We start from the raw sequence: 15,883 nt of genomic DNA, 5'->3' as shown, positions 1-15,883 counted from the left end.
CTGTAGTGATTTTTGTATATATGGAGAATCAACCGAGTATTTTCGAGTGGAATTTTTTCAGGGTAAGCTAAGATACAGCTGATCGAGTATGCTTGTGAATACACATACACAAAAGCACACACACATACACACACACACATACACACACACACACACACGCACACACACCATACACACACTCACGTATATATATATATAATATATATATATATATGTATGTATACATATATATATATTATATGTCAAGCGTTGTCTATATATATATATATATATATATATATATATATATATATATATTACGGAGATGTACTTGCATATATACAATTGTAGAGTGGAAGGGGTTTAAAAACCATTTAAGAAACACACAAAAACCGTTAAATTCATTTCAACATTTAAATTTAATTTGCCAAAATATTTTCGTCGCTTTGAGACCGCGACCTGTTCACTGACAAAATTCTGTGCTGCATTTCAGATGCAGCACGGAATCTTGTCAGTGAACAGGTCTCAAAGCGACGAAAATATTTTGTCAATTTAAATATAAAAGTTGAAGTGAATCTAACGGTTTTTGTGTTTCTTAAATGGCTTATAAACACCTTCCACGCTGCAATTGTTTTCGTTCCAGCACACGATCTCAGATCAGGCCACTTGCTATGCAAATACATCTCCGTAATATATATATATATATATATATATATATATATATATATATATATATATATATACGTGTGTGTGTGTGTGTGTGTATGCACAAGCATATCCTCATAGGAAAACAGATATATGTACATATATGTAAATTATGTATGCATGTACATATGTGTAAGTGTGTGTGAGCGTGTGTGCACGTGTATGTTAAAATTAGCGACGTATCAAGTATGACCATCATAAGTTAGAACAATCCTTCCGAAGGGCTTTCATGCAGTTTCCCTTTAATAAAATTCCTCCCACACGGTTTTAGTCCCCCCGCGCGGTCATCCCGCACGCTAGAAGATGTTTTTTTGAAGGTACTACGCAGTGGGATCGAACGTGGAACACGTTACTACGAAATGAGACATCTAGTTCAATAAATTTCATAACTAGAGTGTAAATCGATTGAATCAATCATCATGGTTCAGAACATTTCTGTAATCGGTCCCAAACAGAACGAATTACCACCGATGCGAAGCTTGAATTTTGGACGTAGATTAGACGGAACTAAATAAGTCCACAAGAACTCGAATAAAGATCCCCAGCTTAGGCACAGGTTTTAATGGACAGATTACAAGTGACAGAAAAGTAGTACTTGTTTAGCATTATTTATCATTCCCAAGGCGGCGAGCTTGCAGAATCGTTAGTACTCCGGGCAAAATGCTTAGCAGTATTCCGTCCGTCTTTACGTTCTGAGCTCAAATTCCACCGAGGTCGATTTTGCTTTTCATCTTTTCACGGTCGATAAATTAAGTATCGGTGAGTCACTGGGGTCGATGAAATCAACTAGACCCCATACCTACCAACATTTCAGACCTTTCGCCTATAGGAGAAAGGATTATTTATTTTTTCCAAAGCCGTTCTCGATAGGTTTTGAAATTAAAAGGTATTAAAAGAGGGCAGGTAGACACCACAAGGTATGTTATCCAGTTCTCTACCGATCTGTCACACTATTGCTCTCCTTCCCTAATCTAATTGAACCACATCTTATAGGGTATTTAACATAAAGGTTAAAGAGCCCCTTCGGGATTGAATAACCATGGGCTTGCACCTAGAAAGTTCCTCTCCGAAGCACAAGTCGAGGCAAGGTAGTTTATAGAAGACCAGCAGTTGCTCATGTATGCCAGTCTCCCTTCTCCACACCACTGATGTTATCCAAGGGAAAGGCAAAGGCCGATACAGCTTGGTCGATACAGCTTGACACCTAAGGATGACAAGTAATTAAATAAATACATTCACTCAAATCTCCTGACATTTTATCGTTTATATACTCCTCATGAAATAATTTCATCGAGCGCAACTCCTGGATTTCAGCTGCATTATACTTCTCTGTATTGGATTACTATGTCGTCTGTTAGCCGAGTTTGTTAGAGGAGCTTTATATGAGAGCCACACAATTCTATGAATCCATATATTACACTACACTACACTACACCACACACACACACTCACGCTCACACTCACACACACACAACACACACATACACGCACATGCATATATATATATATATGGTGGTTGTGTACTCCTTATGCAGAGTTTGACCACCTCTTGTACCTACACCTTAGTACCTTCATGGCATCTGATGTGGCTTTTTAAATCAGACAATGTTCCGAAAGGACACTCCACAGATCGTTACATTCTTCCTCAAACGTTCTAACAAAATATGGGCAAGTATCTTTGCAACCACAGACAAAAGTGAAATCCCAGGAAAATAACCACACATTTTATACAAGGAGACTAAGATGGCAATTTATACAAGGAGACTAAGATGGCATCCAATCTTGAGGGACTTTCTCAGTTCTTCAACAGTGACAAATGAATATATTTAAGAGTTCAAACATTTTGTCACCCCCATATTTCAAGACTTCTGTACAGATTCCATCAGACCCTGGAGACTTATTGTTATTCAGTTTATTCATAGCTAAATAAATGTCATTTAGAGTTGGTTCAAATGCCATCTCTTCTGTAACTGGAAGATATTCGATGTTTTCTATCATCCTCATGTCAGCGGATGATTGTCTTTTTAAAAGTGCAGAAAAATATTCTACCCTGCGCTTATGAATAGAAGTGGTGTCAGTCAGAAGCAAACGTCTATTTGCTGTTCTCACTGGAGCTATTGAAGAAGATTTTGGGCCATATACCTCCTTAACATAAGAGTACAAACCCTTGGCATCATTTCTATCAGCTGCTTCTTGTGTCCCTTTTGCTCTATCATTCCACCATTCCAGTTTAATTTTCCTTACAGCAATCTGCACTTTTCCCTTTTATCTTTCTGTAAGCTTCGTTTGAGTTGGGGTTCAAGGAATGAGAAACAAGTGTATTGCCAAAGTTTTGTTTATCTAAAAGTAAATCATGAATTTTTGCTGATCTTTCTGAGAACCAGTCACTGGACATACGTGATTTAAATCCCACTGACGAACTTGCACCCTAAAATACTTTTGTTTTGAAATCTTCCCATAGATTGTTTGGGTCAAGATTGATACTTTCTATAGCATCGTAGACTTTTTGCAAGTTCCTTGGTAATTTAAAGTTTGCAACATTTAACTTTTTGGTTACCTTAGGACCAGACTGTCGATTTTTAGGCATTATCGAAAAATCTATTTTTCTACGCACTAGAAGATGGTCAGTCCAGCTCTCTGCCCCTCTCATGGTCCAAATGCCAGAAACATCTTTCATATCATGTTTTGTGATCAGAATATAATCTATGCGATGCTAGTGCTTAGATCTTGGGTGCATCCAAGTGGTTTTATATTTATTTTTCTTCTTAAACAGAGTGTTGGTGTCAATCAGATTATTCTCAGTACAAAACTACAGTTTCGTCAGAATGAGATTTTGTCGGTGCATAAATACTGACAACGGCAACAAAACTATCTTTTGTCAGTTTAATACGGCATGACATGATCCGTTCAATTACACCACTTGGAAATTCTGCAATGAAGGATACTAATGTATTCTTGAGAGCAAACGCAACACCAGATTCTCTAAGCAGACCCCCAGGTAGGCCTCTCCAGATTCTCTAAGTGGACCCCCAGGTAGGCCTCTCTAAGCGGACCCCCAGGTAGGCCTCTCCAGAAGATAGTATATCACCAGAGAGACGAGTTTTAGAGACCGCAACTCTATCAAGGGAATATTTCTTAAGCTCACATGCAATAAGTGCACTACTTCTTTCTGGCTTCTTGTTGGAATTATCATCTAGAAGTGTACGCACATTCCAACAGCCAAAATTCAGAAGATGTCTATTTTTTCTTCTTCTTGAAAATTGTTTGACCACAGTGGCAGGATGACGACCGAGCCCAGCCTCTGATACACTGGGACATCTGCCGAGTCAGAATTGTTCCCCCGATGTTCCCAGGCCTTTTTTGCCATTTACTGAATCTGTTTGAATCCTCTTAGAGTAAGTTCCAAGGGTACTTTTAGGTTTCTGCCAACCAACCAATTCAATGATTTTACTAAGGTTTGGTGTACAGGAAGTACCTGTGCAGATGAATAATTTTCAGTGGGTGTAGCTTGCACTGCACTATCCCCACCTATTGGCCCAAGAAGACATTCGCCGGTGTGACATGAAAATTAACAAAACCAGGAATTTCCAAGGCCTTGGGTCTTATTTCGGAGATTTCCATCTCCTAGGTAGATTACCAACCAAGGTTAAAGAGCTTCTACCTGCCCATAAGATATGATATCCTATTCTAGACACCAAACCAACATTCAAACACTCTTTAATGTGATCAAATATCACTCCGGTGACCGACGCGGAGTGGCTCATTCATATATAAAATAGGAAAGAAAAGTATATATGATTTGCAAATGCATATACGAATTATATATGAATATAGAAAAGTAAAAGATATGCAATAAATATGAATATGTATATAAAAGTAAAAATATACATATATATAAATAAAAAAATTAAAAAAAGATACGATGTGTGAATATGAATTAAATAAAAATTAAATATGAATAATATATATAAATATAAAGAAAAGTAAAACATATGCAATTGAAAGATATAAAATGAAAAATATATATAAAAGTAAAAATATACAACTAAAAATATACACATATATTCATATAAAAAAAGATATATATACATATTTACAGACATTTTTTGTTATATATATATATATATATATATATAATATATATATATATATATATATATATATGTATGTATGTATAATTTAAATAATTAGAAAATGGAGAAAACTTTTGATCAACAAACAAACAAATTGGATCACATATGTAGATTACGTTTTTATACAAAACATGACACAACATTTCTTACGGCCGTTTCCGCTTCCGATGTTTGCGAGGTGAATTCTTAGCTAGACCGCTATGCTTGCACCCCGTTTACTTGCTACTCCTTGTAAACATTTCAACTGTTTTCAGACTGATGAGTTCTGCCTCCAGCGTTAAACGTCTTTTATTTCACAAATGGTTTTAATTGGTTTAGTCAACGTTGGTGATTGTGATAGCAGTTATGACCGATGCATCAATTGTGGCGCTTCACTGGTTTTATGATTACATGCAATTTACTTTAAAAGAATCTTCTTACGATTGTACGCTACAAAATGATCGTCAGATTAACATATGGACCTAAAGGACTTCGTGATAAGTAACAAAAAAAAGGAAAATAAATAAATATGAATATTCTATGTTTATTTTGTTTCATTCCTTAATTTCAAGTTCAAATGTTTAATCCCACCGAATACCTATTTCTTTTTCTATTTCTTTACTGCCCACAAGGGGCTACACACAGAGGGGTCAAACAAGGACAGACAAACGGATTAAGTCGATTATATCGACCCCAGTGCGTAACTGGTACTTATTTAATAGACCCCGAAAGGATGGAAGGCAAAGTCGACCTCGGCGGAATTTGAAGTCACAACGTAGAGATTGACGGAATACCTATTTCTTTACTACCCACAAGGGGCTAAACATAGAGGGGACAAACAAGGGCAGACAAACGGATTAAGTCGATTATATCGACCCCAATGCGTAACTGGTACTTATTTAATCGACCCCGAAAGGATGAAAGGCAAAGTCGACCTCGGCGGAATTTGAACTCAGAACGTAGAGATTGACGGAATACCGCTAAGCATTTCGCCCGGCGTGCTAATGATTCTGCCAGCTCACCGCCTTTAATCCCACCGAATACCACTAAGAAATGTTTACCTCCCTTGTATTAGTTGTCCACCAGGGAACTCCACGTGAAGAATTAATAACTCAACGTTGGTTCCCCGTAGACTAAAACGACATGATAATTGCATGATTTTAGCTTCATTTTTTCAATCTTTCCGATCGTATTTTCTGAGCCTAATCATGATGACATCGACTTCTAAACAGGAAGTGGATAAAATTAACAAGAACGGTAAGTAACACCCATGAAGTCCTTTCTATTTTATTTTGCGACGAACTAGTCGTCGGTAGAACTTTGAATGAACAAAATATTTTAGCACTGAGCAGTAAGCAATAGCTCAAACCAAAATAAAATCATAGCTAAACCAACAAAAATCTAAAACCAACAGCGAACTATTATCTAAATAGCTAAACAGAACACATATATTTTTTAGTAATATATTATTATTATTATTATTAATATAAGGAAATAAATATCATCATAAAGATATACCCGTGTGAAAGAACTTATTTTATTAAAAATATATATAAATAAATAAATGTAAAAATATAAATATAATATATAAAATAAATTTGATAGTTTAAAAGTTTTGAATTAATATATTATTAAAAATTACATGTATATATCGCTCGTATTAAATATATAAATACTTTAATAGTATTAATATTTTTATACAATGGAGCACTCAATATAAATTCAGTATAAAATATTGTTATTGAATATATTTACCTAAAGATTTATGCTAAACAGAACACTTCAAATTAAGGACATATTTAAATTCTGGACAAGCCCTCCCATTTAGTAATGACAAGTTTTGATACTCCATACACAACTGTTGATCACAGAAAATCACTAAGTGATGGTAAGATTATTGAAAACGATTATGTTAAATACGCAGAATTTTTCTGAGCCCAATCAGGATGACATCGACTTCTATACAGGAAGTGGATAAAATTTACAAGAACGGTAACACCGATGAGGTCCTTTCTATTTTATTTTGTAACAAAGTAGCTGTTGGTAGAACTTTGAATTAACAAAATATTTTAGCACTAAGCTTTGCTCAAACGAAAAAAAAAAACCCAACTAAACCAACAGAAAAATAAAAATAAAACCAACAGCGAACTATTATCTAAAGAGCTGAACAGAACACTTCAAATTAGAGAACTTAATTTAAATTCTGGACAAGATCTTCCATTTAGTAGCTACAAGTTTTGATATTTCACACACGATTGTTGGTCATGGAAAATCATTAAGTGGTGGTGAGGTTATTAAAGACGATTATGTTAAATACGCATAATTTTTATTTGATCACTTTCATTAAAAAAAGGCACCGTAACGAGGTGTGCAAAGAGTTAGCAATTAGCGGAAATTGTGTAAAAAGCAGGATTTAATGAAATTGAATGCTAACATATAAGATAAAACTGAGCAACGCTTAAATGCATGTAATTATTCCTTCGTTTTCTAATTCTGCTTCGTGCTTTGCTGCACATCGATCTGTAACCAAGACGGAGCAATGGAATTCCTTAACAGCTTTTTCTAATGAAAAGATGTTACCAAACCTCTCCTCATCCTGTTTTTAGATTTGAACTTAGAAATATCTGCGAATTTTTTTTATGTCTCAAGTTAGACAATCAAGATTACGCCATTACAAGGCGGTGAGTTGGCAGAATTGATAAGCACGCCGGGAAAAAAACGCTTAGCGGAATTTCGTCAATCTTTACGTTCTGAGTTCAAATTCCACCGAGCTAGACTTTGCCTTTCGTAATTTCGGGTCGATAAAATAAGTACCAGTTGCTGGCTCTGAAACAAAATTTGAATATCCAGTATTACGTCATTATCTCGATAAATAACAATTTTCACAGGGGTTCTATTTGAGAAGTTTATTGAATTAAGAGAATTTATCACAAAACACGCCAGCAAAAAAAAAAAGAAAAAAAAAGAAATCCTTAGTAGACTGTACATGAAAATATTTCATGAAAGACGTGATTTATTAAAAATAAGTTCGGATACAACTGGTGTCCCTGATGTGGTAGACCAAAAAATTGACTTTCAAAAGCGATTTCCAGTAGTCATTAGTCGCCTTTATACACTTCAAACTTTCCGTTATAAATCACAAGGTATTGTGCACAAATGTGGAGGCGCAATGGCCCAGTGGTTAGGGCAGCGGACTCGCGGTCGTAGGATCGCGGTTTCGATTCCCAGACCGGGCGTTGTGAGTGTTTATTGAGCGAAAACACCTAAAAGCTCCACGAGTCTCCGGCAGGGATGGTGGTGATCCCTGCTGTACTCTTTCACCACAACTTTCTCTCACTCTTTCTTCCTGTTTCTGTTGTACCTGTATTTCAAGGGGCCGGCCTTGTCACTCTCTGTGTCACGCTGAATCTCTCCGAGAACTACGTTAAGGGTGCACGTGTCTGTAGAGTGCTCAGCCACTTACACGTTAATTTCACGAGCAGGCTGTTCCGTTGATTCGGATAAACCGGAACCTTCATCGTCGTAACCGACGGAGTGCATCCATTCCATTGTGCACAAAAGTAAGCTCGGGACATATCGACGATGTAATGAGATTTGCGAAAAAGATAATCAGTTTGATATCTGTAAGGCTTGAGAATATAATTTACATTAAAATAGAAGTGAATAAGCTGACAATGATTTATTAATATACGCATTTCTTTACTACCCACAAGGGGATAAACACAGAGGGAACGAACAAACAAAGGGATTAAGTCGATTATATCGACCCCAGAGCGTAACTGGTACTTATTTAATCGACCCCGAAAGGATGAAAGGCAAAGTCGACCTCGGCAGAATTTGAACTCAGAACGTAACAGCAGACGAAATACCTATTTATTTACTACCCACAAGGGGCTAAACACAGAGAGGACAAACAAGGACAGACAACCGGATTAAGTTGATTATATCGACCCCAGTGCGTAACTGGTACTTATTTAATCGACCCCGAAAGGATGAAAGGCAAAGTCGACCTCGGCGGAATTTGAACTCAGAACATAACGGCAGACGAAATACGGCTAATCATTTCGCCTGGCGTGCTAACGTTTCTGCCAGTTCACCGCCTTATTATGATTTATTAATATACAGTTATGTATAGTAGTTGTATTGCGGAGGAGTTAAATATTTAAACGGTTTGTTGAATGCATAAGTGACTGCTTTGAGAATGGTTTTCAGATGAATGATTTTGCTTGGTTCAGTAAAATTGTTTCAGGTGGACTTTTTGCAATGTTTCGGAAAACCAATTGATATGATGTGAGGTTCTATTAAGAATAACCTCGATACTTTTCAGTAGGATTTAGAGAGTAAAATTTCCCAAAAGCGAAGAAATTCTTTATTATTTGGTGCTGAGAAGGTCACGAGCTTAGCAGGATCGTAAGAGCATTGGTTAAGTACAAAAATACCTGGAGACCTCCTTGACTCTGAGTTCAGTTCTGTCAGGTTCAATTTTGCTTTTCATCCTCTCGAAGTTGCAAGAATAAAGCTCTAGTCAAGAACTAGGTTGATGATATCGACTAATATTCTACCCTCGAAGGTATTATGAGAATCTTGGAGAAACAGATTATGGAAGATATAAGGGCCGTAAATATGCAGTTTTCTTCTATACTGATGGAATTCAGAGAGTTAAAGAAAATCAATACAATTTATAAAATACCTTTATAAAGCAAACTTTACGGATCTGAAATTAGATGATTTTGATTGACTGGCATTAATTGATCTAGAAATACAATTAGTCGACTTCCAATCCAATCCTATTTGGAAGCAAAAATTCATTGCATTTAATGCTGCGTTCGAAGTTAAACTTATTTGTGAATAAATATTGTGATTAGAAATTTCTGAGAGTGCGGAATCTCATTTCCAAAAATTGTAGTGCTCTTAAAATACTTGCGAAACATTTCTAACCATTTTCTCATCAACGAATCTATGTGAAACATTGCTGTCAGCACGAGACAAGCGGTTCTAATTCAAGCATTTAAAAGCCAACAATTTTGAGTAAGAGGATGATTAGGTTGTACCGTCGACTCCGAAAGTGAGAAAACCAGATTTGACCCCTGCTGGATTTGAACTCAGAGGGTAGAGGCGCAAGGTACTATTTTCGATGCTCTAATGATTCTACTAACTCGCTGCCTTCTTGTCATTGAATAATATATAATCCTCTCTAAGGGACTAGTCGGAATTAGAACTCAGCACGTAAAGATGGACGAAACGCCGTTAAACATTTTGTCCCACGCGCTAACTGTTCTGCCAGCTCGCTGTTTTATTAAATAATAAATAATCTTTTCAATTACGGGCTCAAGGCCCGAAATTTCGGCGGGGAGGGTCTAGTCAATTACATCGACCTCACTACTCGACTGGTACTTATTTTCTCGACTCCGAAAGGTTGAAAGACAAAGTTGATCTCGGAGGAATTTGAATTCTGAACGTAAAGACGGACGAAACGCGCTGAAAATTTAGTCCGGCGTGCTAACGATTCACCCAGCTTGCTGTTTCATTGAATAAAAAATATATCTACTGACCACTCGAACTCGGAAACAAGATGCTATCAAAATTAGGATAACATTTTAAAATAGTATTTTATTATACTAATTTTATTAGTTGCGACGGACCGGCGTCCCGTCCAAGTGGGGAACCTATACGCCAAGGAACCCGGGAAACCGGCCCTATGCCCCACAAGGGGCAAAAAGGAAAAATGCTTTGTGGAATTTCACATGGTTTTTGCGTTTTGAGTTCAAGATTCGCAGAGGCCAACTATGCTTCTCAGGATCTTTTCGGTTTGAACGGCAGTTTTTTCTAGCGGTGTCATATGAAATTGTCACCCATAATTAGAAGAAGAAGAAGAAGAAGAAGAATTTTATTAGTATATTTTGAAATTTCAAATGATATTTTATTAAACGTATAGTTTTATATATATATATATTAGTAAAATAAACCTTTTATGAATAAGTATTTACTAAAACTAGAATATATTCATGTTTATAAGTGTCACCCCAATAAAAGGATTATTAAGGAAAATTAATACCAGGCTCAAAAATGTTTTGCCTTCACTGGCACTTGACAATATTACAATGTAGCTATTTCTACTGCAGGCAGGGTATCTCTACGTGGCTAACAAACGAGCTAGAAATAGCAGCTAATCTCTATAAAAACCCTCATTAAGAAATACACATTGCATAAGGTAGCGCAGGACAGCGGACTTTTGGAAAATATATGTGGGATGGTCATAGATGGAATGTATTTGTTCGTATGTCTGCTCGATCTCGCTCAACAGGGACTATACAAGAAGGCAAAAATGTATTCTTAATTTTACTTAAGACGAAATAATATAATTTGTATGAATGATAGCTGCTATTTCTTGCATGTCAATTGATCATGATGAAATTTCATTATTTGTTGGCTCGGAGTCAATAGTTTTCTGTTTATTAATGTATTTCGTTGCTTTCACTCTGCGTCACATTTAACTATTGACGGCCACCATACTTAATGTGGTGAACCGAAGATAAGCTTTAAGAAAATTGCCATCTAAACTAGGAACACAAACCCCACACTAAATTTCTATATATTTCCACATGTGATAATGGGAATATCACATAAGGATTCAACCCAACGAAAAAGAAACTAAGAAGTCTTTGCCCTTTTGTTCTTTAAAGCGTTTGAGAAGGAGCTCTTAACTCGAAATATTAAGAGTAATTAATTATCTCTAGAGTGAGATTTTAATATCTTTGTGGTTATTTTTGATATTTAATATTCTATCTCCGCTGATGCCATCTTTTGTAATACGTTCATTCAATGAATTAGAATTTTAATTGCAATAGGAATAAAAATCATTAGTGCTGATGATAATTATTCAGAAATGCGATAAAGGAGAGAACCCCAAACATTTCAATTCACCAAAGATTAAATAGGAATATGGAGGGAGGAGAAATTAGGCTAACATTTGGTTACTATAGTAACAAGTAATCCCAGATGTTTTATTTAGTAAAACCAGTCATCATTTCATCTCTCCCAGGCAAAGAAAATTACCCGAAACTTTGAATTTTGCATCCTCTCACGATTCAGTTTCAATTATTTAGTTTGTTCCGTACACAACGGTTTGCTACAAAAATCATGTTTATTTGTGTTGATGGAGCTAGAAGTGTTATAAGCACATTTAGTGTATGCATGTTAATATTCCATCGTTTTAAGGCAGCGAGCTGGCAGAATCGTTAGCACGTCGGGCGAAATGCTTAGCGGTATTTCGTCTGCCGTTACGTTGTGAGTTGAAATTCCGCCGAGGTCGACTTTGCCTTTCATTCTTTCGGGGTCAATAAATTAAGTACCAGTTACGCACTGGGGTCGAGGTAATCGACTTAATATCTATGTCTGTCCTTGTTTGTCCTCTCTATGTTTAGCCCCTTGTGGGTAATAAAGAAATAGGCATTTCGTCGTTTTTATATTCTGAGTTCAAATTCCACCGAGATTGACTTTGTCTTTCGTCCTTTCGGAATCGATAAAATAAGTACCAGTTGAAAACTGGAGTCGATGTAGTTGACTAACCCCCCCATCACCGAAATTGTTGGACTTGTTCCAAAATATGAAACCAATATTCCTTCATCTGAAGTCGACGAACTGGCAGAATCGTGTAAGTACGCCGGGAAAAATGCTTTGTGGCATTTCGTCCGTTTTTGCGTTTTGAGTTCAAATTTCGCCGAGGCCAACTATGCTTCTCATCCTTATACGATCGATAAAATAAGTATCTTTTGTGGCCGATGTAATACATTCATGTTTATAAGTGTCACCCCAATAACAGGATTATTAAGGAAAAATTAAAACTAGGCGAAATACCAGGCTCAAAAATGGTTTGCCTTCACTGTATTACAATGTATCCATTTCTACGTGCGGGCAAGGTATCTCTACGTGGCTAAACAACGAGATAGAAATAACAGCTAAATCTCTATCAAATCAGACCTTACCCTCGTTAAGAAATACGCATTGCATAAGGAATTTAGGGCCCAAATTCCTTCATCTGAAAGCGGTGAACACGCAGAATCGTGCCGGGAAAAACGCGTAGCGGCATTTTGTCTGTTTTTACGTTCTGAGTTCAAATTCCACGGAGGTCAACTATGTTTTTCATCCTTATGGAGTCGATAAAAGAAGTATCAGTTGTGGTTGATGTAATCGACTTAACCCCCTTCTCGAAATTATTGGCTTTGTGAAAGAATTTGAAACTATTATTCCTTCGTTTTTAAGTCTGCTCCATAAATCACTGCACATCTATCCGTACTATGACGGAACAATGGAGCCCCATGACAGCTTTTCGTTGAAAAGCTGTTACTAACCCCCTTCTTACTCGACTATTTCCCATATCTGGATTTGAACTCGTATCTTAAAAGGCCAGAACAAACCCCGCTCTGTTACAACTCTGTAAACAATTCGCTCCCTCTATGTAAGAATATTCAAGGCTAATAAATACTTTAACCGAAAAATCCAAGAACATTTCTAAGCCCTAGATATTATCTTCTGTAATGACTTTCCCTCTATACTTATCGCTAAACCGTCAATAAATTTTCACAAGTGATCGAGTATCATCCAGTTACCAGTTACAGATAAAATGATAGATAAAATTCTTACATGCAATTTTGATTTTAAGTCACTAGCCAAGTTGTATAATTTGACGAAGCTAAGAACTACGCTTCAGCTTCTTAAATATTTTCTGCACGATATTATAGCCACTTGTTGCTGCTATATCAATTGTTAATACACTATTAGCTCTGTTGTAAAGGGTAAATAATTATATTGCGTTTTGTGCGAGTTAAGTTGTGGGCAACTCTGTCCGTCCATCTTAGATTTATACAGGATATGTGAGGGCGCGTGGCTTAGTGGTTAGGGCATTCGGCTCATGATCGTAAGGTTGTGAGTTCGATTCCCGGCGACGCGTTGTGTCCTTGAGCAAGACACTTTATTTCACGTTGCTCCAGTCCACTCAGCTGGCAAAAATGAGTTGTACTTGTATTTCAAAGGGTCAGCCTTGTCACTCTCTCTGTCACGCTGATTATCCCCGAGAACTACGTTAAGGGTACACGTGTCTGTGGAATGCTCAGCCATTTGCACGTTAATTTCACGAGCAAGCTGTTCCGTTGATCGTATCAGCTGGGACCCTCGTCGTCGTAACCGGCGGAGTCTTTTTTTTTATACAGGATATAATCACGTTCTATATATATGTTATATATATATATATATATATATATATATATATATATATATAATATATATATATATATATATATATATATATATATATATATATATATATATATATATATATTATATATATATATATGTGCGTATGTGTGTGTGTATATGTTTGTGTGTCTGTGTTTGTCTCCCAAACATCGCTTGACAACCGATGCTGGTGTGTTTACGTCCCCGTAACTTAGCGGTTCGGCAAAAGAGACCGATAGAATAAGTACTAGGCTTAGAAAGAATAAGTCCTGGGTGGGGGTCGATTGTCTCGACTCGATTAGAAAGGCGGTGCTCCAGCATGACCGCAGTCAAATGACTGAAACAAGTAAAAGAGTAAAAAAGAGTATGTATAAGAATAAAAGAATAAAAGAATTAAAGAATTAAAGAATTAAAGCAACCAAGGAAGGACGAAAGAAATGATTTTATTTATTCATTTACAGTGTTGTTATATATTTCCAAAATTATTGAGCAAAAAATATTTTCAATGCATTGCTGTAAATTTATCGTTCACCAGCTTCTCAAGTGTATCCCTCATACCTTGTTTTATAAATGGTATAATATCCTTACGGGGTGCAAATGTGGATTTTTGAAAGTCGCCAGTTAACCCACCCTCGTTGTTTACTAAATTACAGCTAACCCAGTCATCGATAAGAATACGATAAAGATGGAAATTTTCATCTTTTAAGGTTGGGTATACTACGATAGGGATATTGACAAGGCCCCTCGTTTTCACGTCCGGGTTCAGGCGTCGGCATTTTTTGTTCATTGAGGTGAGCGATTTACTAACGTATTTTAAGAAAACGTCATTGTGTTTGGAATCAAGAGAAAATAATTCTGCAAACTCCTTTCCTATCAGTTTTTCGATCCAAGATCCAACTTCTCTTTTCTGAAAAAAAAAGACCATTAAAATTATAACATAAACAATTTGTCGAAACTAAAGATACAAACGTGGGAATGAAGGAAGTGATAGGATAGATAAATTGAATGAACACACGCAAACGTACACATACACACACACACACGCACACACACACACACACACACACACATGCACACACACGCGCGCACGCATGCTTATGCTCGTGTGTGTTTGCCTATATTAAAGTAAATTGGTGTGTTGAGGGACATCTCGAAAAGGTAAAAATGTAGCCACTTAATAAATTTTTAAGACCCCCTTCGGTCATGAATGACCATGGGATTGCACCTAGAAAGTTACCCTCCTAGACACAAGTCCGGGCAAGGTTGTTTATGGAAGGCCAGCAGTCGCCCATGCATACCAGCCTCCCCTCTCCACGCCACCAGTGTTATCCAAGGGAAAGACAAAGGTCGATACAGCTTGGCACCAGTGACGTCGCAACTCATTTCTACAGCTGAGTGAACTGGAGCAACGTGAAATAAAGTGCCTTGCTCGAGAACACAACACGCAGCCCGGTCCGGGATTCGAGCTCAGAACCTCACGATCGTAAGCTCGACGCTCTAACCACTGAGCCATTAAAGTTCAATAAAATAAGCATCAATGCAAAGATATTAGCTGGAGTAAATCCCATAGAGGGCGGTTCCTGACCATGATCGTAGCATGGCCAACTGATATATAAAAAAGGAATAACAAGTGAAAACTTACAATATCTGTAGGGGGTGTTGAGAACTCCCAGTCATCAATATCCTTGATAAATTTATCTCCACGTTTCACTCCAAGGTTGCTCTCACGAACTGCGAAGTATGCTGTACTGAGACTCTGTACCATGTTTCCGTAGGTGTAATAGGTTTTCTTGTCAAATTCATACATCATTAACTAAAACAAAATATACAGTAGAACAAGAATCAAGTGTAGG

At 36.8% G+C, this 15,883-nt stretch overlaps 1 protein-coding gene across 1 annotated transcript in view; it reads right to left on the bottom strand.

The window, feature by feature from the left end:
• Nucleotides 1–14,457: 14,457 nt before the first annotated feature.
• LOC115223893 overlaps nt 14,458–15,883 on the bottom strand; it is a 4,215-nt gene continuing 2,789 nt past the window's right edge. Inside the window, exons 3-4 of the mRNA XM_029794613.2 lie at nt 15,673–15,843; nt 14,458–14,937 (exon numbers count right to left, since the gene is read on the bottom strand). Of these exons, the coding sequence (XP_029650473.1) occupies nt 14,533–14,937; nt 15,673–15,843 (576 nt within the window). The 3' untranslated portion in view covers nt 14,458–14,532. The remainder of the gene's footprint in view (nt 14,938–15,672; nt 15,844–15,883) is intronic.

Source organism: Octopus sinensis, linkage group LG24 (assembly GCF_006345805.1).
Source record: "Octopus sinensis linkage group LG24, ASM634580v1, whole genome shotgun sequence".
In the NCBI taxonomy this organism is placed as follows: Eukaryota; Metazoa; Mollusca; class Cephalopoda; order Octopoda; family Octopodidae; genus Octopus; species Octopus sinensis.
This window is presented reverse-complemented; position numbering and strand designations above follow the sequence as displayed.